The 23,289-nt window shown below is 44.7% G+C and overlaps 1 protein-coding gene across 2 annotated transcripts in view; it reads left to right on the top strand.

Annotated features, from left to right (window-relative positions):
• LOC124556650 overlaps positions 1–23,289 on the top strand; it is a 637,832-nt gene that overhangs the window by 36,167 nt on the left and 578,376 nt on the right. For both annotated transcript variants that reach the window (XM_047130615.1, XM_047130616.1), the window contains exon 2: positions 18,858–19,045. In XM_047130615.1, the coding sequence (XP_046986571.1) occupies positions 18,858–19,045 (188 nt within the window). The remainder of the gene's footprint in view (positions 1–18,857; positions 19,046–23,289) is intronic.

The raw sequence follows: 23,289 nt of genomic DNA, 5'->3' as shown, positions 1-23,289 counted from the left end.
TAAAAGATTGTTATATTTGTTCTATATCCACAGGATTTACATCATGCGAATCTGGTCACCGAGACATCAACGTGAGTTCACTATCATGCTCAAACCACTAGCTCCGAGATACGGACAATTACACTGTTGAAAGATGACATCGCTGTCGGGGAAGTCATCAAGCGTGAAGGGATGCAAGTGGTCGTTACTGTCAATGTGTCTTCGATTACTACCACAGATCCCATGCAAGCCTAGGAGTATGTCTCCCACAGCACCCACCAGCCTGCGTCCGTGACACGCTGCGCGTTTCGAGCCGCCGTTCATCTCGATGACGGCGTTCGTCGAGACCTCGTGTTGCAAAATTGTGATTGACCCGAAGAGCCGACACGTTTCCATTCATCGACGATCTAATCCCAATGGCTGCCACTGCAGTCGTAATTGCCGATGTCTTCGGGACAACACGTGAACACGTAGAGGTGGTCCACTGCGGAGCTTCGCGTTCTACAGTGTACGATGAACGGTGTGCTCCAAAACACTTGTGGGTGCACCAGCACTGTGCACTTTTGGCAGAGATGCCACAAATCACCAGATGTCCTACGTTACAGAGCAGATAAGCCTCCAAACCCCACATTCTGTGAAGAATAGTGGACATCCAGTCATTTAGCGCCTAGGGTAGTTTCTCTGTCCTTCTACCTCTTCCCATACATGGTCACGAGAGTAGCACGTCAACATTCGACTGCCTTCACCGTTTTCGAGATACTCGTTCACATGCTCTGAGTAATAACAACCTGCCAATTGTCATAGTGTATTATCTCAGTGGGTTTCCACATTTGCTGCCCATCTTCGCTAGGGTGGTACCCTGTCCGTGTGTGCTCCAGGTAGACGCTTTTGTTACCAGGACATGTGCCCACATTGCCACCAAGCAGTATCTAACCTCGCGAGGGCAGTGGTCATAATGTTTTGGCTTATCGGTATATATATATATATATATGTCATCATCAGAATTAAAAATCCGGCATCTTGTTGTGAACGTAACACATAAAGTTGTCAACAATCACTCACTGTGGTCGTTCAAAAAATACGTCTAACAAATGCGAACAAGACACCTGTTGATAAAGAAAATCTTCCAATGATGGCTGGTGACGCTGCAGTGGGATGCAAATCCACATAGTAGCGTCCGGCATGTCGCGAGTCATGTGCGCCCTCTAGGTAGTTCGGCATGTCCACCTAGCGTGGGCTGCGGCAGGCTGGCAGACGGCTGTATTAATGTGACTGGATGGGCCGGACAAGCTGCCGACTCGGAGTGCTGCGTGGTGGACCACTGAGCACTACTCTCATTTACTTGCTTTGTTTTATTCTTGGACGCATAAAATTTTATCTGTGAATGACACTCTTGTTAGCAAGAATGTTATCTTTGATGCATCTGCGTTTACTCCACTATATTGTGTAGAGTGACTGAAAATCTTGCAAGGACTCACCTTGAGAACGGTGGAAAGGTTGTCAGTGGAATTATTGGAACAAGAATTAATAATATCCCAGATGCATATAAAAAAAAATGATGGAATAATAGCAGTCCTGGTACACATTGGAATTCTCACCCCACAGTATTGTAACACGCCGCTGGAAAATCCGAAACAATATGGCGCAGACTACTGATAGAGTATCGTGCGATGATTGGTTTCTGCATTTGAGGTGAAATAAGATTGCAATAGTTCGTGTTGAGTTGGTAGAAGTGAGTAGAATGGCCATAGGGTCTCCAGGTCACTTTGACTGACCTTGATCGTCGGTGATGTCACATGCAGTCATTGATGGTGAATGTGTGATGTCACATGCAGTGTCAAAATCCAGTGTGCCGGAATGCATGACATCACACTGGTGATAAATTAAAAAGCAATATGCCATTAATAGACACATGTTCAAAAACATCTGAACAATCTGAATTTTATGCAATGTTTAGAAGTATTTGGTTATTTATCAAGCAATACGTAAAGATACTGACAATATTGGTGTAGCTTACAGTAAAGTAGCAATTGCAATGTGCCTAGTTTGATCTGTATAGCACACTTGGTGTAAGCCATAATGGTTTCCCCAAATTAAATATTTACACATCCACATTAACAGCACTACTTATAAAAAATACATAAACACACACACATTCACACACATTTGAATTTGGAGCCATGTGCAAACATATTCCGATTACTTGTATTATTTATCGAAATATGTAAATTTCACCTAAATTATATAAATTGGAATCAAGTTAAAAAATATCCTAACAGTCTGAATTTTGTGCCATGTTCAAAAGTATTCAATTACTTATAGAAAATGCATAATGATACTGGCAATACTGTTGAAACTTTGAGCTTGTGATCTAACTTACAGCTTAAGCTGCACTTGTTCACACGCAAACACTCACAATGTTTGTGTCAAGTGTGACAATGTTATTATATCTCACCTGACACCAAAAACATGACTGAGGACTCCCAAATTAAGTGCCACAAAGTCCATGTCATAAATTGTAATGTGTATCAAAATACATACAGATGTTGGCATTTCGATCTTTAACCTACCTGAGGCTATGTTATTGATTGCATATAGATCGAACTTTCATTACTCCATGTTTCAAGAAGTTCTCAAGTAAGGCATCACCTTAGCAAGCATCATTTCAGGGGTCATGTTCTATGCTAGAAAAACATAACTGAATCACTGACTCACGAATATAGGTTTTGTTAATTACATTTTGATCTTGGACCTAACTGCAGTTACAGTCCACAGGTGTTCTATATACCAGCATTACATTTTCTGACGCTTTAATACAACAGACCATTAAAAATTATGGGCTTTGTCAACATCTGTAATTTGTTGCATCATTTGAACTACATATTTTCGTAATATCCAAGGATAACTTGTAATGCACAAAACACAAAATGTAAACGCAACACAACACGTTCAAAGACACTGATGGATAAAGTTTTCACATAGAGAGGGAACTGTCTGCATTATTTGTAAAAACAGGTGAAAATTTGTTCTATAAACGTTACAAAAAGCGCGTTGCACTACTACTTATCTAACTTGCAGCTTAAAGTGCACTGATTGGTAAGAATCCATACATTTTATAAAAGTAGATGTACTATACACGAAAATTAAATTGACACTCGGTGCGGTGGCTGATGGGAGCGACCGTAAAGGCGTTTCCCATTAAGAGTCGCTCCCATCAGCCGCTGCCCTGTGTGTCACTTTAGTTTGACCGAATATTATGTATGTATATGTCTATGTATGTATGTTTCACGTCTCCTTGTAAACCACTGTATGTACGTATGTATGTGTGTTCCACATCTCCTTCTGAACCACAGCATCGATTTTAACGTAACTTGGTACCCGAATCACTTAGTGTCTAGAAAGAATCGCTATGGGGGTAAGAACCACCTACGTATGAAATGGGTAGGGGCGGGACTGAACAAGAAGCCGACGGTGGCTCGATAATCATCAGGCAACAGAACCCCGTGTCTGGAAAAGAATTCTCGCCGTGCAAGTCAGTACACGGGGAACCGGTAGCAACGCGCGCGGAGATATTCAGCACGTGGCTGCGCAAACGGCTGTCTACTGAGTACTAGGCAATAACAGCCAGCGCAGCTCACAAGGCGAGGTCCGCAGTAGTTGGACTCTGCGTAAGCACAGGCCTCATCGGCTTACGGCTGTCCCCAGGTAAATGTCTCCTCCATCACGACTGCTCGTACTACACGCCGCATGCGCCCTCCATTGCAGGTTCCGCAATATTCCGCGGCGCTACCCAGTCCAGCTCATCTGCCTCCATCGCGATGCCCACTGGTTGCGCTGCTAAAGGGAGGTAACCGCTTGTCGCCGCTCTCACTCGTATTAGTTTATTTCGTGCTTTTGTCTCTTCTTATTCTTTGATTTTTATTATTTTGCTTTGTTTTCGTGGCAAGTTACATATGTCCCATGACGACTTGGATATCTGTTCCATTGAGTGTTCATCCATAAACAAGGCCAGATATCTGAAAGCGAAAGATGACTTAGGCGTTACGATGACAAAACAGGGCTGACACCTACGATGTGTATAAATACGAACATAAATTGATGGGCCGAATTTTATTAAATGACTTTATACTAAATGAAAAAGTCACCTCTATTGAAGGAGGAAAATACAGTTGTCTATGACAATGGACAAAGTAAACAGCCTCTGTTCATTACTTTACAAATATTGTTTGATGTATTTTGTGTGTTTGTGTTTTCGTTTGTCTATAGTTTCGCTGGAAAATCAAATTTTCACTTCTCGCCAATTTACCATGCGAAATTTATCAAGAATGTATGTTCTGAAGTTTATTCTGCCCAGTAATAAACTTTATCATTGTTAATCAAAATATCCACGGGTGTACTGCCGGTCTACAATGTCCAACGGGCACTGGACACTGTGGACCGGCAGTACACCCGTGGATATTTTGATTATCAAATACGCCGGGAGAAACTCAAGAATCTTTATCATTGTTAGTTCCTGAATTCCGGTACTACACTCCTTCTTTTTGTATCATGAAAGGTTTCTCATAACCTCACTTACCGTTCGGTACTGGACTAAGCGAACTGACATGACGTGACATCCATTGTGAATACACACTGACGTTGACGTGACGTACCGTTTCGTTGACGTATAGTGCGAATAGGCCTTAACACTAAGGGGACTGCCGTGTTTAATGTCCAGACGAGTCACTATTAACTGTGTCGCATGCCTTCACTTCCTCAGACACTGCAGAGTGGTTTGGTATTCAATCCAAAGTCTGGTGGACAGGAGCTCTTCGCACAACTTCTCCTCCATTGCTGGGCAAATACTGGCAATGAAAATTTCATTCACCACCAGGATTCGACCCAGAGTACCTTAAGAGTCGATCACCGGTGCACAGATGTGCGTTAGCGACCTTGGCTACGGAGACTATTTTTTCATCACCTGCCATTGAGTTGATCGATTCTGATGAAACTTGTTCGGTTCAAATGGTTCAAATGGCTCTGAGCACTATGGGACTTAACATCTATGGTCAAAAGTCCCCTAGAACTAAGAACTACTTAAACCTAACTAACCTAAGGACATCACACAACACCCAGTCATTACGAGGCAGAGTTAATCCCTGACCCCGCCGGGAATCGAACCCGGGAACGCGGGAGCGGGAAAACTTGTTCGGCCTAAGGACATTGTTCAAAGCCAAAAAACGAATGTATATTGTCCTTTAGTAAGCGAGCGGTCTCGTTTCTTTTGTGTTGAGGTAGTATATCGTGTTTGAATCAAATATCTAACTGTAGTACAGTTTGGCAGTGCGTTAATGATTTGCTGAAAATTTAGGAATGTCCTACTAACGTTGAGATCACGAATAACATATTAGACCTTCTGGTGACAAACAGACCCGAACTATTTGAAATAGTTGACGCAGAACAGGGAATCAGTGATCATAAAACGGTTACTGCATCGATGATTTCAGCCGTAAATATAAATATTAGAAAAAGGTAGGAAGATATTTCTGTTTAGCAAAAGTGACAAAAAGCAGATTAGAGAGTACCTGACGGCTCAACACGAAAGTTTTGTCTCAAGTACGGATAGTGTTGAGGATCAGTGGACAAAGTTCAAAACCATCGTACAATATGCGCTAGATGAGTATGTGCCAAGCAAGATCGTAAGAGATGGAAAAGAGCCACCGTGGTACAACAACCGAGTTAGAAAACTGCTGCGGAAGCAAAGGGAACTTCACAGCAAACATAAACATAGCCAAAGCCTTGCAGACAAACAAAAATTACGCGAAGCGAAATGTAGTGTGAGGAGGGCTATGCGAGAGGCGTTCAATGAATTCGAAAGTAAAGTTCTACGTACCGACTTGGCAGAAAATCCTAAGAAATTTTGGTCTTATGTCAAAGTGGTAGGTGGATCAAAACAAAATGTCCAGACACTCTGTGACCAAAATGGTACTGAAACAGAGGATGACAGACTGAAGGCCGAAATACTAAATGTCTTTTTCCAAAGCTGTTTCACAGAGGAAGACTGCACTGTAGTTCCTTCTCTAGATTGTCGCCAGATGACAAAATGGTAGATATCGAAATAGACGACAGAGGGATAGAGAAACAATTGAAATCGCTCAAAAGAGGAAAGGCCGCTGGACCTGACGGGATACCAGTTCGATTTTACACAGAGTATGCGAAGGAACTTGCCCCCCTTCTTGCAGCGGTGTACCGTAGGTCTCTAGAGGAGCGTAGCGTTCCAAAGGATTGGAAAAGGGCACAGGTCATCCCCGTTTTCAAGAAGGGACGTCGAACAGATGTGCAGAACTAGGGACCTATATTTCTAACGTCGATCAGTTGTAGAATTTTGGAACACGTATCATGTTCGAGTATAATGACTTTTCTGGAGACTATAAATCTACTCTGTAGGAATCAACATAGGTTTCGAAAAAGACGGTCGTGTGAAACCCAGCTCGCGCTATTCGTCCACGAGACTCAGAGGGCCATAGACACGGGTTCACAGGTAGATGCCGTGTTTCTTGACTTCCGCAAGGCGTTCGATACAGTTCCCCACAGTCGTTTAATGATCAAAGTAAGAGCATATGGACTATCAGACCAATTGTGTGATTGGATTGAAGAGCTCCTAGATAACAGAACGCAGCATGTCATTCTCAATGGAGAGAAGTCTTCCGAAGTAAGACTGATTTCAGGTGTGCCGCAGGGGAGTGTCGTAGGACCGTTGCTATTCACAATATACATAAATGACATTGTGGATGACATCGGAAGTTCACTGAGGCTTTTTGCGGATGATGCGATGGTATATCGAGAGGTTGTAACAACGGAAAATTGTACTGAAATGCAGGAGGATCTGCAGCAAATTGACGCATGGTGCAGGGAATGGCAATTGAATCTCAATGTAGACAAGTGTAATGTGCTGCGAATACATAGAAAGATAGATCCCTTATCATTTAGCTACAATATAGCAGGTCAGCAACTGGAAGCAGTTAATTCCATAAATTATCTGGGAGTACGCATTAGGAGTGATTTAAAATGGAATGATCATATAAAGTTGATCGTTGGTAACGCAGATGCCAGACTGAGATTCATTGGAAGAATCCTAAGGAAATGCAATCCGAGAACAAAGGAAGTAGGTTACAGTACGCTTGTTCTCCCACTGCTTGAATACTGCTCAGCAGTGTTGGATCCGTACCAGATAAGGTTGATAGAAGAGATAGAGAAGATCCAACGGAGAGCAGCGCGCTTCGTTACAGGATCATTTAGTAATCGCGAAAGCGTTACGGAGATGATAGATAAACTCCAGTGGAAGACTCTACAGGAGAGACGCTCAGTAGCTCGGTAAGGGCTTTTGTTGAAGTTTCGAGAACATGACTTCAGCGAAGAGTCAAGCAGTATATTGCTCCCTCCTACTTATATCTCGCGAAGAGACCATGAGGATAAAATCAGAGAGATTAGAGCCCACACAGAAGCATACTGACAATCCTTCTTTCCACGAACAATACGAGACTGGAATAGAAGGGAGAACCGATAGAGTTACTCAAGGTACCCTCCGCCACACACCGTCAGCTGGCTTGCGGAATATGGATGTAGATGTAGATGTATAGATATCCCTCAGCCTAGTAATGAATTATTTCCACAAATTTCTTATTTATGACTGTCGCTCACTTTGCGTTTCGTGGTAAACACTATTATTTCTTAAGCTCAACTTTCGTAGCTACTTACAAACCATTGATGTCTTCATTCTCTCGTTTCCGGAATCTGCACATTGGTTCGATGCCTAATGTCTGCTGGTATCGCATTCAAAATATCGATCACTGCCTGATTCACGTGCGAAAGCCATTTAGATTTTGAGCCAACATCCGTCACTAGTGTACAAAGCCCTCTACTCAATATAAACGGCGTGTATTCCTAACCAAAATAGCATATTTTCCGTGGCTATGCCAATACATTGTTAAGGGTTTGTCGCAGGACTCACTTTTAAGGTAACATATCGCGAGTTAGTACCGCAGCACGAGCATTCAGTTCTCGTTACTCTTTTATCAGACTCTAGCACAATCTCGCTAGGTTTTGAAATGCATTTAATATGTAGTATTCTTGGTTGTTATTTTTTATTCCACTCTAGAAAACTATACAATTTGTTTTATTCCTAACGATAAATGTTTCATATGTTCTTCACGGTTTGGTCTTGCTGCCGTGGAGAAAGTCCATTGATAATTTTTATCTTACGTGCTAGGAGTCATTAGATCTGTTCCTCACATTAGAGCTGAAGTAATGCTACTTAAAATACATTTTCAACTGGCTAGTGTCTTGGTACCACAGATGAAAAATGTTTGAAACTATAAAAACGTAGATGCAAGCGTGAAATTCCCTAAAAGCCGGGGGACTGTTGGAAGTACGGAAGGGGGGAAGAAAGGAAGATTACAGTTTAGTATTCGGTCGAGGATGAGGTCATTAGAACCCAGAAATCGCCTCAAGTATTTTTAGGGAAACCACAGAGTACGTAAGTTTGGACAGTCCGACAACGATTCAAACCGTATTCTTCCCGAATGCAACTGCTGTGCCTTAATTGCGGCAGCACATCGCTCGGGGGCAGTTTTGTGTCTGTATTGTTGAAAAAATGCCAATAGCTTCTATAAATCTTAATTTTCCCCATTGACACAGACATTACTTTTTCAGTTTTGCATTACTTCGTGAGTTTAATAAAAACATTAGCCGTCTTGCACATTTCTAGGCCCACCTTCCCAGAGTAGTATCACCTTGACAGTGAATTAGAGACGAATCATGGAGGAACTGAGGAACTGTTTGGGTTTATCAAAGAGGATTAGCATGTTGATTGTCTTGTAGGCTGAGATATTGCTCGAGAAGTAGTTGAATTCCATAACATAGGTTTTTAGAAAAGAGACTGAAGTGTTGTCATATTTCGCGTCAGGGTTCCAACAGCTGATATGAAAATAGAATAAAACGTGGGAAAACCCAAGGGAGGTAAGCAGGTATTGCGTTTATTATGCTATGAGCACAAATTAACAAGGCAGCTTCGGAGCACGCTGAGTTGTAAATATTTATATATGCCGCAATCCAAGAAGTTTAGATTGAAGTTCTAAAGAACATAACTGTTCTTAGAGATGAATATGACTTTTTGTCTTGAAACTGTACATACACAATTGTAGATAGTGCAGTGTGGCTAATAGGACTGTACTTCGGAGAATTTTCTGGTGAGTGCACATAGTTCAGAAGGCCTCTGAAGTCCTAAGAGCCGTACGGAAAGGGCAGCGGGACACGCAGTTATCCCTTGTTACTCGTAACGTACTACCACGTAACAAGGAACATAATGTGGTTTAATACAAGCGAGTGACAATAAATTTCACTTAGACGTGAGCATGTTACAGACCTAGAGGGAAGAGTGATTGCAGAAGAAGAATTGTCCGTATGAAGAGGTTGGGCAATGGGAAACATAAAGGCAGGTAGTAGAAGAAAGAATCACAAAAAGGTCCAGGCCCGTAAGATAAGACTAACTAAAGCAGCAAAGGTGTAGGAACGACCCGCAGTAAGACAGCCTACTGAGCTCGTCTGGAAAGCTGGGAAGAAAGTTCCTGAGGGTACGAAGATCTGGCAGCGTTAGTTGATAACATCGACAGCAATGACCAGATACCTGGCGGCAAAGCTGCCACTAAAGGATTTGACCCGAAACAACGTCGTGGAGGATATTATATTGCTTCGAACAGTGTGAAATTTACTCGAAACATTATTCTGTGAGGACTTAGGACTATGAAACCGGATTCACACAAGCTACAAACATTATACACTCTAAGGGAGGAGAAAAAAGGCGCACCACGAATGAATTTTGTGAATGGGACGGAAATCGGTAGATGTGATGTACATGTACAGACGAACAAACGATTACAATTTGAGAAAAACTGGATGATTTATTCAGGAGAAAGAGCTTCACAAATTGACCAAGGCAATATCATGGGGGGTGCACCTCGGCCCTCGTGCAAGCATTTATTCGGCTTGACGCTGATTGATAGAGTTGTTGGATGTCCTCCCGAGGCGTATGGTGCCAAATTCTGCCCAGTTATCGTCAAAATCCCGAGCTAATTGGACGGCCCTGTCCATAATGCTCCAAACGTTCTCGATTGGGGAAAGATTCGGCTACCTTGCTGGCCAATATAGGGTTTGACAAGCACGAAAACAAACAGTAGAAACTCTCGCCGTGTGCTGGTGGGCGTTATCTAACTGAAATGTAAGCCTAGGATAGTTTGGCATGAAGGACAACGAAACTGGGCGTAGAATATCGTCGACGTGCCGGTGTGCTGTCAGGGTGCCACGGATGGCAACCAAATGGGTCCTGCTATCAAGTGAAATGACACCCCAGACCGTCACTCCTGGTTGTTACCCCACCGCAGTCCGGAGCGTCTCCAAGCACGTCTCATCACTGAAGACAATTCTGCTCCAGTTATTGAGGCTCCAGGCCGAAGACGAGTCTAATACATTCCGGACAGTGGTGGGAGACCAACCTGACTGTCGCGCAGCATACGGCCCGACATCCAGCAGTTGTAGTCTCGGGTGCAGTTCATTTCATAGTATGACTCATTTGGTTGCCATCCGCGGCACCGTTACACCACAACGATTCGTCAACGATATTCTATGCCCCGTTTTGTTGCCCTTCGCGGCAATACATCCTCTGCTTACATTTCAGCAAGACAATGCCAGCCCGCACGCTGCGGGAATTTCTACTGCGTGTCTTTATACTTGCCAAACACTACCTTGGCCAGCAGTCACCGGATCTCTCCCCAATAGAGGACATTTGGAGCATTATGGGCAGGGACCTCCAACCGATTAGGGATTTTGACGATTTACCGCGCCAATCTGACAGTGTTTGGCACGACTTCCTCAGGAGGACATCCAAAAACTCTCTCAATCAATGAGGCGTCGAATAACTGCTTGCAAAACTGCCAGAGGTGGATTAACGCGCTTTCGATTTGCTCAATTTGTGAAGCTCTTTCTCTTGAATAAATCAACCAAGTTGTCTGAAATTGTAATCATTTGTTTCTCTGTACATGTACATCACATCTACGGATTTCGGTCACTTTGGGTAATTCCTTCCTGGTGCCTAGATCTTCTTGTCTTAAGAGTATATTTTTTTCTTGAAGTCATATCGCTGGAAAGTTAGAAACTGTTACACTTAGGACGTAATAAAATGATCTTTTATCCCAATACAGCCCACAGAGGAACTGCACAGAAACTTGGAAACAGCTGTTCCCTCTTCAGTGTCATGTCCAAAGTCTTAATGTATCTTTTGGAGAGGGCTAAGCTGACACTGATACGTTTCTGGACAAGTTTGTCGATTACTTCAGACAGAATAGTCCAATTAAATCCCATTTATTAAGATTAACAATTCATTGTTTTCATATTTTCCATTCCAGCTGATATCAGAAAAATGGTTCAAATGGCTCTGAGCACTATGGGACTTAACTTCTGAGGTCATCAGTCCCCTAGAACTTAGAACCACTTAAACCTAACTAACCTAAGGACATCACTCACATCCATGCTCGAGGCAGGATTCCAACCTGCGACCGTAGCGGTCGTGCGGTTCCAGACTGTAGCGCCTAGAACCGCCCGGCCACCTCGACCGGCCCCGAGGGAGGACTCAAACCTCTGATGGGAGGAGCCGCGACAAAAACTTTCCTAGATACGTTATTCCTAACATTCCAATGAAACAAGACAGTGCATTCGAAACATTCTGCGAATACGGAAGATGCAAATAAGAAAGCTAACCGAATCCTGAACATATGCGAAACGAACTACTACAGATGGAACAAAGCGTTTTCAAATGTCTGCAGATGTCATAAATTGATTCTGATTGAGAAACACGCTGATGAAGTTACCCGGAGGTTACAGATAGGTGGGACAAGGCAGCATAGAAGTCGTAGGATCAATTACTTGAAATGACAAGCGCCACTACACTACTCGTCGTAAAAAGAGGGCGGTTTGCTGCTTTCTGCTGAGGTAATACATATGTCAGATGCGCAATTAAATAGTGAACTGTTACACAGGTATTTCTACAAGAAAGCAGTGTAGGAATACGGAAAGTTAACTGAATTACTTGCAGCTTAATTCTATCTATTCCAAGTGGTCATAAAAGAAATTTATGTGTGCCTGCTACGAGTATTTTCAAAACATAGGGTGTAGGCATCTCAAGCATACTTCTGTATGAAGTAAAATTATTTACTATTCCGTCTAAATATTATAGACTACACCACCAGTAGGATGACTGCAACACGGCAATGGCGCTTATCATTAAGCGAAAGTCATTGCCTACTCATTTTGTTAGTAAAGCGTGGCAGAATTTGCAAAGGAGGGTGCGGAACTGAGAGCGTAATCTCCCCCGTCCTTCCTCCTTCCATCTATCGTCCACATTAAACAATGCCCAGTCCAAATAATTAATAAGCAAAGTCTGTTATGAAGATTTGAGAGGAGCGAAGATTACAATAAACTTCAAGTTTACTTAGCTTGTCATGTTGAGGTGGCTCCAGTTCTTCTTGCCTAGGGGTCTGATTCTTGAAGCTGAAAATCTGACATCAGGTCCTCACTGTTGGTTTGAACTAAATAAATTGGGAGATCGTTATTGCAGAATTTTTCGCGTAAATTTATTTTCTCACATTTTTGTATATCATACAGTATTTTGATTTTTCACATTAACAAACCGAAATTACATTGTTCGTACCTATTATACCCCCCCCCCCACCCCCCATGAACCATGGACCTTGCCGTTGGTGGGGAGGCTTGCGTGCCTCAGCGATACAGATGGCCGTACCGTAGGTGCAACCACAACGGAGGGGTATCTGTTGAGAGGCCAGACAAACGTGTGGTTCCTGAAGAGGGGCAGCAGCCTTTTCAGTAGTTGCAGGGGCCACAGTCTGGATGATTGACTGATCTGGCCTTGTAACATTAACCAAAACGGCCTTGCTGTGCTGGTACTGCGAACGGCTGAAAGCAAGGGGAAACTACAGCCGTAATTTTTCCCGAGGACATGCAGCTTTACTGTATGATACGAGCAGCATGGAGAGCTGCATCAAACCAGTCTCAGGACTGAAGACCACAACAACAACAACAACCTATTATACGCTACTGGTCATTAAAACTGCTACACCGCGAAGATGACGTGCTACAGACGCGAAATTTAACCGACAGGAAGAAGATGCTGTGATATGCAAATTATTAGCTTTTCAGAGCATTCACACAAGGTTGGCGCCGGTGGCGACACCTACAACGTGCTGACATGAGGAAAGTTTCCAACCAATTTCTCATACACAAACAGCAGTTGACCGGCGTTGCCTGGTGAAACGTTGTTGTGATGCCTCGTGTAAGGAGGAGAAATGCGTACCATCACGTTTCCGACTTTGATAATGGTCGGATTGTAGCCTATCGCGATTGCGGTTCATCGTATCGCGACACTGCTGCTCGCGTTGGTCGAGATCCAATGACTGTTAGCAGAATATGGAATCGGTGGGTTCAGGAGGGTAATACGGAATGCCGTGCTGGATCCCAACGGCCTCGTATCACTAGCAGTCGAGATGACGGGCACCTTATCCCCATGGCTGTAACGTATCGTGCAGCCACGTCTCGATCCCTGAGTCAACAGATGGGGACGTTTGCAAGACAACAACCATCTGCACGAACAGTTCGACGACGTTTGCAGCAGCATGGACTATCAGCTCGGAGACCATGGCTGCGGTTACCCTTGACGCTGCATCACAGAGAGGAGTGCCTGTGATGGTGTACTCAGCGACGAACCTGGGAGCGCGAATGGCAAAACGTCATTTTTTCGGATGAACCCAGGTTCTGTTTACAGCGTGATGATGGTCGCATCCGTGTGTGGCGACATCGCGGTGAACGCACTTTGGAAGCGTGTACTCATCTCGCCATACTGGCGTATCACCCGGCGTGATGGTATGGGGTGCCATTGGTTACACGTCTCGGTCACCTCTTGTTCGCATTGACGGCACTTTGAACAGCGGAAGTTACATTTCAGATGTGTTACGACCCGCAGCTCTACCCTTCATTCGACCACTGCGAAATCCTACATTTCAACAGGATAATGCACGACCGCATGTTGCAGGTCCTGTACGGGCCTTTCTGGATACAGAAAATGTTCGACTGCTGCCCTGGCCAGCACATTCTCCAGATCTCTCACCAACTGAAAACGTCTGGTCAATGGTGGCCGAGCAAGTGGCTCGTCACAGTACGCCAGTCACTACTCTTGGTGAATCGTGGTATCGTGTTGAAGCTGCATGCGCAGCTGTACGTGTACACGCCATCCAAGCTCTGTTTGACTCAATGGCCAGGCGTATCAAGTCCGTTATTACAGCCAGAGGTGGTTGTTCTGGGTACTGATTCTCAGGATCTATGCACCCAAATTGCATGAAAATGTAATCACATGTCGGTTCTAGTATAATATATTTGTCCAATGAATACCCGTTTATCATCTGCATTTCTTCTTGGTGTAGCAATTTTAATGGCCAGTAGTGTACAGAAATACGTCCGATCACATCAGAGGCAAGCTTACGACACCCTCACTCTGCGGAAATAATAATTTTCCAAATGGTTTATAATTTTTCTTAACAAATGAATTCCTACTAGTTTTCGTTACATTATCAATTTCGGTTATTGTTTCATAAATGAACCAAGGAGTAAACATAGTAAACAGTACAAAAATGGTTCAAATGGCTCTGAGCACTATGGGACTTAACTTCGGAGGTCATCAGTCCCCTAGAACTTAGAACTACTTAAACCTAACTAACCTAAGGACATCAAACACATCCATGCCCAAGGCAGGATTCGAACCTGCGACCGTAGCGGTCGCGCGGTTCCAGATTGTAGCGCCTAGAACCGCTCGGCCACACCGGCCGGCAGTAAACAGTACAGTATTGCATAATTGATTATAGAAATTTTAAGTGTGCCAATAATTCGTAATTTCAAATGTTTGTACAAAAATATTTTTAACTCCAGAATGAGATTTTCACTCTGCAGCGGAGTGTACGCTGATATGAAACTTCCTGGCAGATTAAAACTGTGTGCGCGACCGAGACTCGAACTCGGGACCTTTGCCTTTCGCGGGCAAGTGCTCTACCATCTGAGCTACCGAGCACGACTCTGGAAGGTAGGGGACGAGATACTGGCAGAAGTAAATCTGTGAGTACCGGGTGTGAGTCGTGCTTCGGTAGCTCAGATGGTAGAGCACTTGCCCGCGAAAGGCAAAGGTCCCGAGTTCGAGTCTCGGTCGGGCACACAGTTTTAATCTGCCAGGAAGTTTCATATTTTTAACTGTACAAAAAGATCTAGTACTTATCGATTATAGTATCGTAACTAAAATATTTTATAAAGTAATTCCTTTTCATAAATTTTAGCTTGAAATACAACGTACTGTGTATAAAATTACATGAAAGTTTTCAGAAAAGCAACTGAAATAATATTGACCTGTCCGAAAATTCGAAAAACAATGCTGGTATCGACAACTACTGCTGAGGAAAAGTAATGCTAGAGGAGGATGTCCCGTTACAAGGGGAACATTGGGAAAGCCTCTAGACAGGTGCATCAGATTACCAGATGAATAGCATCCATTAGCCACTCTCAGCTAAACAGGATAGCTTTTCGAATGATTAATAAAGGAGATGGGAACGCCGTCAGCAGGTCAGGCGGTGTCAGAGGGCAGAGCGGCCGTCCCCCTGCTCCCCTTCCTGTGATAAAATTGCAAATTACCAACTTTCGCATTTTTTTTTTCCTTTCATGTACTGTGAAACCTTGCCACTTGCGAAATTTCATGATTCTAGGTCGACGGGAGGTACTCTATAGCTATTGATGAGAGTTTGCGAGTATCAAAATATGTGACATAAATGGCCGTATCTTTTCACTGCATTAACGTAGAAGCTAAAACTTTTGATATTCCCGAGGGATCATAGACCATAGTGTGTAAAATAAAGTTCAACTTCATACGTTTGGTCGTTCCTTAGAAAAAGGTGTCTGAACAGTCAAACGGTCAGGCAGACAGACAATAAAGTGGTCCCTAAGAAGTAAGTGAACAGTGTATTATTTCAAAAGTAATCGCTGTAGCTGTTAATACATTTATCCCACTGTGTCGACAGGACTGCCAATGCCTTCATGGAAGAATGTTTGCGGTTGAAAAGCAAACTATTACTGTATCCAGGCGTGCACCCCTTAGTGCAGAGAAAATCGTCGGCCTTGAAACTCTTTCTCCAGGATTGCAAAAATATGTGAATCGGATGGGGAGAGACAGTGACTGTGTGGAGGATGTAGAAGAGCCTCCCAGTAAACCTGGGTGGGAATACATGGTTGGTTGTTACGACTACGCTGCAGAAGTTTCGCTGGGAAGCCCTTAGACATCCTCCACACAGTCCACGCGATTTCCATATTTTTGGAGCCCTGAAGAAAGACATTCGTGGCCGCCGAATTGCTTTGGGCGAAGAAGTGGACGCCGGGGTACAATTATGGTTCCTTAGGCGACCTCAAACGTTTTTCCGTGAAGGCACTGACCTTCTTGCCTCACAGTAGGATAAATGTATCAACAGTTACGGCGATTACTTTCGAAATAATGAACAGTTTACTTACTTTTTTCCTTCTCTTTCATTCTCATTTGACTGCCCCTTATACGAGGCCATGCTGAAAAGTAATCTCACTGATTTTTTAATGCGAAAACTCTTAAAGATTTTTGAATAAAACAAACGTTATTAACATTATAAATCTTCATTCTTCGTGTCCACATATTTATTTCTCAACATAGTCACCCTGGCGATGAACACATTTCTCCCAGCGAGTGAACAGTCACAGCGCAAATTTTGACTGCTTTGATGGAGCCACAACCTCACCTTTGCTTACACCACTTCGTCACTATGAAAGTGAAGTCCTCGAAGGTGTTCGTTACGTTTTGGAAACAGATGAAAATCGAATGGAGTCGTGTTGGGATTGTATGAAGAATGACCGATGACGTCGCACTGCTGCGGATGTTGCAGTGCTCACGTGTGGTCTTGCGTTGTCGTGCTGAAGGAGAGGGTGTACCATGTTTGGACGAACTCTTCGAATTCGAAACTCGATTACAACAAGCTGTTTCTTACGCGCAGATACAGGGTAATTATTATTGAACTGTATGGAATAAAACTGTGATAACTTCTGAACGGTTTGCGTTAGGACATACAAACTGCACGGGTGCCGCGGGGCCTGATGGGAATTAGTATGCGCATGTGCACGCCCCTTATTGTTGAGGCCCACTTTCATTTGGATGGGTTCGTCGATAAGCAAAACTGGCGCATTTGGGGGCCCTGGAATCCGCATTTCGCAATCGAGAAGTCTCTTCACCCTCAATGGGAGACTGTGTGGTGTGCAATGTCCAGTCACGGAATAATCGGTGCGATATTCGTTGATGGCACCGTGACTACCGAACGGTACGTGAGGGTTTTGGAAGATGATTTCATCCCCATTATCCAAAGTGACCCTGATTTCGACAAGATGTGGTTGATGCAAGACGGAGCTCGATCCCATCGAAGCAGGAGAGTGTTTTATGTCCTGGAGAAGCACTTTGGGGACCGTATTCTGGCGCTGGGGTACCCAGAGGCCACTGGCACGGGCTTCGATTGGCCGCTATATTCTCCGAATCTGAACACATGCGACTCCTTTTTGTGGGGCTATATTATATGTTGTGTCCTGCCCACTCGTCTAATGTAAGGTGCCTAGGAAACCTGCAATCTCGGATCGCTAACTAACAATTCGAGCAACTCGTATTAATGAATTTTTATTACAAAAGGAAATGATTACAATACTTTGTGTCATACAGAAGTGCCGCAAGCAATGGGAGGCAGACAAATAAGAAGACTCTTCAGTATATACAATTCGTAATACATGCGAAACAACATAGTTCCTCAATCACTGCTGTTGCGTTCATAGAAGGGCTCGTCTTCAACTGGTCCGCGGCCAGGCTTCTGTCCTCTTCGTGTAGACGGCGCTGCTGTCTCGTTGTCTTCCTAGAGAAGGGTCGGGCAGCGTACTTTTGGCTGACGTCGTCTCACAGCCCTCTCTGTTCTAACGTTCTCGCTCGTCGTGCCGGCGCTTCACTTTACGCCGGAACATGAAAGACAAGGTGTACAGCAATAACCCCAAAACCACTGGTGAGCAGAAAAGAGCCATTCAGCAGGTCATCGGCAGCATCGATGTTCCGAAACTTCGTACATGTAGAACTTCGCTATTCGTCTGCACCTCATCATCGCCAATGATGGCAAGCATATTGAGCATGTCATAACCTAAATCCTAATATCTGTGGTGACATTTACATGTTGAATGAAGTGTATGCACATAACTAATTTGCGTTTTCTTTTATATAGTTCAATAATTGTCACCCTGTAGTTACGTTATGTTACACCCCACAGTTCGGAGCGCTCTAGTGGCAGAGGCCTGAAAATACGTAGACATGAAGAATAAATATGTAAAATGTTACTAACTTTTGTTTTATTTAAAAAGCTTTAAGAATTTTGTCATCCTCGTATTATCTGCAGGTACACTTTTACATTGACATTTGCGACTAAATAATTATAGAGCACCGCCGCGCGGGATTAGCCGAGCGGTCTTAGGCGCTGCAGTCATAGACTGTGCGGCTGGTCCCGGTGGAGGTTCTAGTCCTCACTCGTGCACGGGTGTGTGTGTTTGTCCGTAGGATAATTTAGTTTAAGTAGTGGGTAAGCTTAGGGACTGATGACCTTAGTAGTTAAGTCCCATAAGATTTCACACACATTTGAACATTTTTTTGAATTATAGAGCACAAACGTGATAAAGTTATAAGCAAATATTTCTTTGCACAGCTTTGCTCTGGACGCTGCTCACTGCAACTGCTCCCACACGTGGCCTCTTCCTCGAGAATGAAGCTTACACATATCAGTATAAGGCTGTTGTCCAGACTAGCGTCAATAAGCCAACACACAGTGCCTCATCTTGGGATCTGAACTGCGATCTCGACGTTCAGTCTAATGGAACTGAAGCATTGCTACAGGTAAATAATTATTTACCTTCTACAGTAAAACAATAATATGATTTTAAGAATTGTACTTGTCTTTAGTCATAGCTGGTAACTGTACAAAATTTCAGCGTTATGAAATGTAACAACTATGAAGTGATTTTGCTGCTAAGTGTCCTACACTAATTTTGTTAGATAAACTGAAGAAGATACTTGAAAATTATCAGGCGAGGTTCCTTACAAGAAGATAAATTATTGTTGTTGTCTCCAGTCCAACCACTGGATTGATGCAGCTCACAAAGCTAATCTGTCCCGTACAATTCTCTTCATCTCTGGTAGCTGCATGCACGTGATGCTGCTTGCTGTAGCGAAACCTCCTTCTACAATTTTCACCCCACAAACTTCCCTCGATAGCCAAGTCGACTATTCCTTCCAGAGTATAAATCTTCACTCTGCAGTGGAGTGTGCACTGATATGAAACTGCCAGGACGTTGAGTGTCGATCCGGCACGCACTTTTAATCTGCCCCGAAGTTTCATATCAGTGCACGCTCCACTGCAGAGTGAAATTTCATTCTGGAAACATCCCCCAGGCTGCGGCTAAGCCATGTATCCACTCTATCCTTTCTTCCAGAAGTGCTACTCCTGCAAGTTTCGTAGGAGAACTTGTGTGAAGTTTGCATTGTAGGAGACGAGGTACGGTACTGGACGAATTAAGGTGTGAGGAGAGGCCGTAACTCGTTCTTGGGTTGCTCAGTCGGTAGAACACTGGACAGCGAAAGATGAAGGTTCCAAGTTCGAGTCTCGGTCCGGCTCGCAGTTTTAAAGTTTCATATCAACGCACACTCTGCTGCTGAGTAAAAATTTCATTCTACAAACATCCCCCAGTTTGTGGCTATCCCCAGGAGTACTTCTGTGAAGTTCGGAGACGAGGTACTGACGGAAGTAAAGCTATGAGAACGGCGCCTGAGTCGTGCATGGGTAGCTCAGTCGGTAGATACTTGCCCAAGAAAGGCAAAGGTCCTGAGTTCGAGTCTCCGACTTGCAAACAGTTTTAAAGTTTCTTATCAGCGCAGACTAAGGTGCAGAGTGAAAATTTCATTCTGCAAACATCCTGCAGGCTGTGGCTAAACCGTGTCTGTGTAATGACCTTTCTTGCAGGAGTCCTAGTCCTGCAAGTTTCACAGGAGAACTTGTGTGAAGTTTCGAAGGTAGGAGACGAGGCAGTAACGGAACTATAGCTGTGAGGGCTGGGCGTGAGTAGCTCAGGGAGCGCGGTCTGGAGGGCAGCAGTGCGGGCCGCGCTTCGCCGTCCACGCCGCTGCGCGCGCCGAATGTTCCTTTACTTCCACGTCTTCGCGCTTCTCAGTCGAACAAATTATAATGGCCAATTCTTGCACGAATAACACTCTCAAGTTGACCTTTTCAAATGAATACGCACGACTCAAAGCACTGACAGTCGAAAGCTTCCTACGCGAAAATAGAAGATCCCCATGGCGACACCTATCGGTCATTAGTTGCGTCGTTTGTGTTAAGATAACTCTCGACGCTGCCTGCAACGAGATTATTCGACGGAAGAGACGTGCTCTAAAATTTCGACACTCCGATGGCAACGTCCGGCCTGTGGATGTGGACCACCAAGGACTTGGCCTTCGAACGATCCGCGTATTCCAACTGCCTTTCGAGGTGAATGAAGATGAAGTCATCGCGGCGCTAAGCCCGCACAGAAAAGTCCGCAGTCATGTAGCCGAGACAAGGGCACAGTTCACGACGTATCCGGTGCTTAATGGTGTGAAACAAGTCCGAGTAGATCTTAAACGGCACGTCCCATCTTACATTTCTGTAGGCGGCTGCCGTGCAGTGGTAATTTACAACGGACAACCTCGAACATGTTTCGATGTGGCACAGAAGGGCACGTCCGTAATGAATGCCTGCAACCCTGCATCACACAACTACGAAATGACGATACGAATACCGACTTAACTGCAACCGTCCTTCCAGTCACCTATGCGGCGACACTGCACGTCCAGCCCTCTCAAAACGCAGTTCGTGAGTGTCTCTCAGGACCGATACACCTAGACGTGTCACAGCAGCTTGCCACCGGCAGTGCCACCCGCAAACAACGGAACACACCCACGCTAGAATCTCAAGGATACCAGCGAGAGTCTTATGGAGACTGAAGACCGCATCATAGCACCAGCGGCTTTTACACCGGAACGACGTGAATCTCTTCCTTCCTCAGACACTGCTACACATTGCTGGAAGCAAAAGTCGCCTAAACGACGAAAAAAACGCCGCAAGATATCAGAATCGGCCACTGAACCACCTCCGCAGGACAAAGAGGTGGCTCATAAATCTGAAGGCATACACTATAGCTCTTTTTCCGCTCGCTGCCATAGAGACACGTCCTCCACAAGACGGTGAGCCGTCAAACAGAGACCGTGAGGAAGACCTGCGCCCAGAAGCCACGGAACATAGCACGCCCGTCGTCGCCGAAGCAATTGAGCCGACTCGGCCAGCACTGCCACCTCCCAATAATATTGAAACTGACGGACCGTTTTGTGGGCGGATGACGGGGATTTACCACCTCCAACCAATGCGGAAATGAGATCTGTTGCTCCGTTAAACCGACACTAAAAATAGGAGTGTTTCTACGACGGCTCCTGTGACCACTATGGGCTTCCACAATCCACCACGGCAATCTTCACCAGCTACGAGCGTATCAACAGCATGGCTCCCACACCAATACCTACCACCAACACCACTAACATCGGCTTCCACGTTAAACTTCAACTGCTCCGCGACACGCAAAGAGCAGCGGACATCGACATCGGCCTACTACAAGAACTGAGGACAGCAACTTGGTCCAGGTCTTATGGGTACGAGACGTACGCCGCCCTGAAGGCTATGCGACACATATGTGCAGCCATCCTCATCCGAGAAGGGATTGCAGTTTCTGATGTCGCGTATCTTTCAGCGGCTGCGAGGGGTGGCCATAACAGTTGAGAGAATCAGAATCATAAATCTCAACTCCCTCATCAAGGCAGATAAACGGAGGGATCGCTCCTACTTCTACGCAGAAGACATCACGCCTTTGTTCCTTGGCAGATGCAATCACCTCATCGTGGCTAGAGATTTCAAATGTGTTCTCGAGCATATAGACCGATATCCACATTTCACCACATTTACAGAACTTTGCGCTTTCGTCTAATCGACACTTGGAGAATGGTACACGGCGACTGCCCGCAGCATACGCACATGTCCTTAGGTTAGTTAGGTTTAAGTAGTTCTAATTTCTAGGGAACTGATGACCTCAGATGTTTAGTCCCATAGTGCTCAGCGCCATTTGAACCATTTTTGAGCAGGCCCTTGGAAGCTCAATTTCACGCTACTGTGGGACCCTGAATGTCGACAACAGGTCGCTGGCACATGGCACACTTGTCTTAAACGCATCATGCGTTACGAGATCACACTGCAGTGGTGGTTATGGAGTGCCAAACCGGCCATCCGAAGCACCTTGACGCACTATGACAGATCCAAAGCCAGGTGGAATCACCACACAACAGATTTCTACTGTAGCACTCTACACGTGCTCATGGACCGTCCCCAGTGCGTGGACTGACTAAAAGAAGCTCAGCGCACCAAGGCAAAAATTTTAACCCTGACCAGGTACCGTCTAGAAGGAGCCATTGTACGAGCACGCTGCTGAGACGGGATTAACGATGAAGAACCTTCTATGCATCATATTGTTCAAAATGTATGCCAAGCCCGACAGGCCCTAATGTCAACTTTAGACCTACCTGATGGACGACGCCTTGCACTACAGACTTCCCTACCAAGAAGTACCGGCCAGTGCAGAGGCTGTTTCTGAAGAACCATTGTACACTGGACACCGTGACAGCAACTGCCTCATTGCGGAAGTAAGCACCGATGATGTCCTTGACCAAATGATCACTCAACTGGTCTCCCGGTCTGGATGGTTTACTGCTCGAATTTTACAGAACCTTCCAAGATTTGATGTTGCCACGATGGACAGACATGTACTGGGAACTTTTGTCTGGCGCGGTACTGCGGCCACCAACATTCGTGGAAGGCTTACTCATACCAGTCCCGAAACCTGCAGGAGGAACGCGACCCGATAGATATTGGCCGATTACGTTACTCAATTCCGATTTCAAGATTTTCACACGCCTTCTAACTGTGCGACTCAAATATGTATTACGATAAATTATTTCCCACGAACAAACATCCTGGGATGGTGAAAATAATAGACAGATTGCCC

This window comes from Schistocerca americana, chromosome X (assembly GCF_021461395.2).
Source record: "Schistocerca americana isolate TAMUIC-IGC-003095 chromosome X, iqSchAmer2.1, whole genome shotgun sequence".
Classification (NCBI taxonomy): Eukaryota; Metazoa; Arthropoda; class Insecta; order Orthoptera; family Acrididae; genus Schistocerca; species Schistocerca americana.
This window is presented reverse-complemented; position numbering and strand designations above follow the sequence as displayed.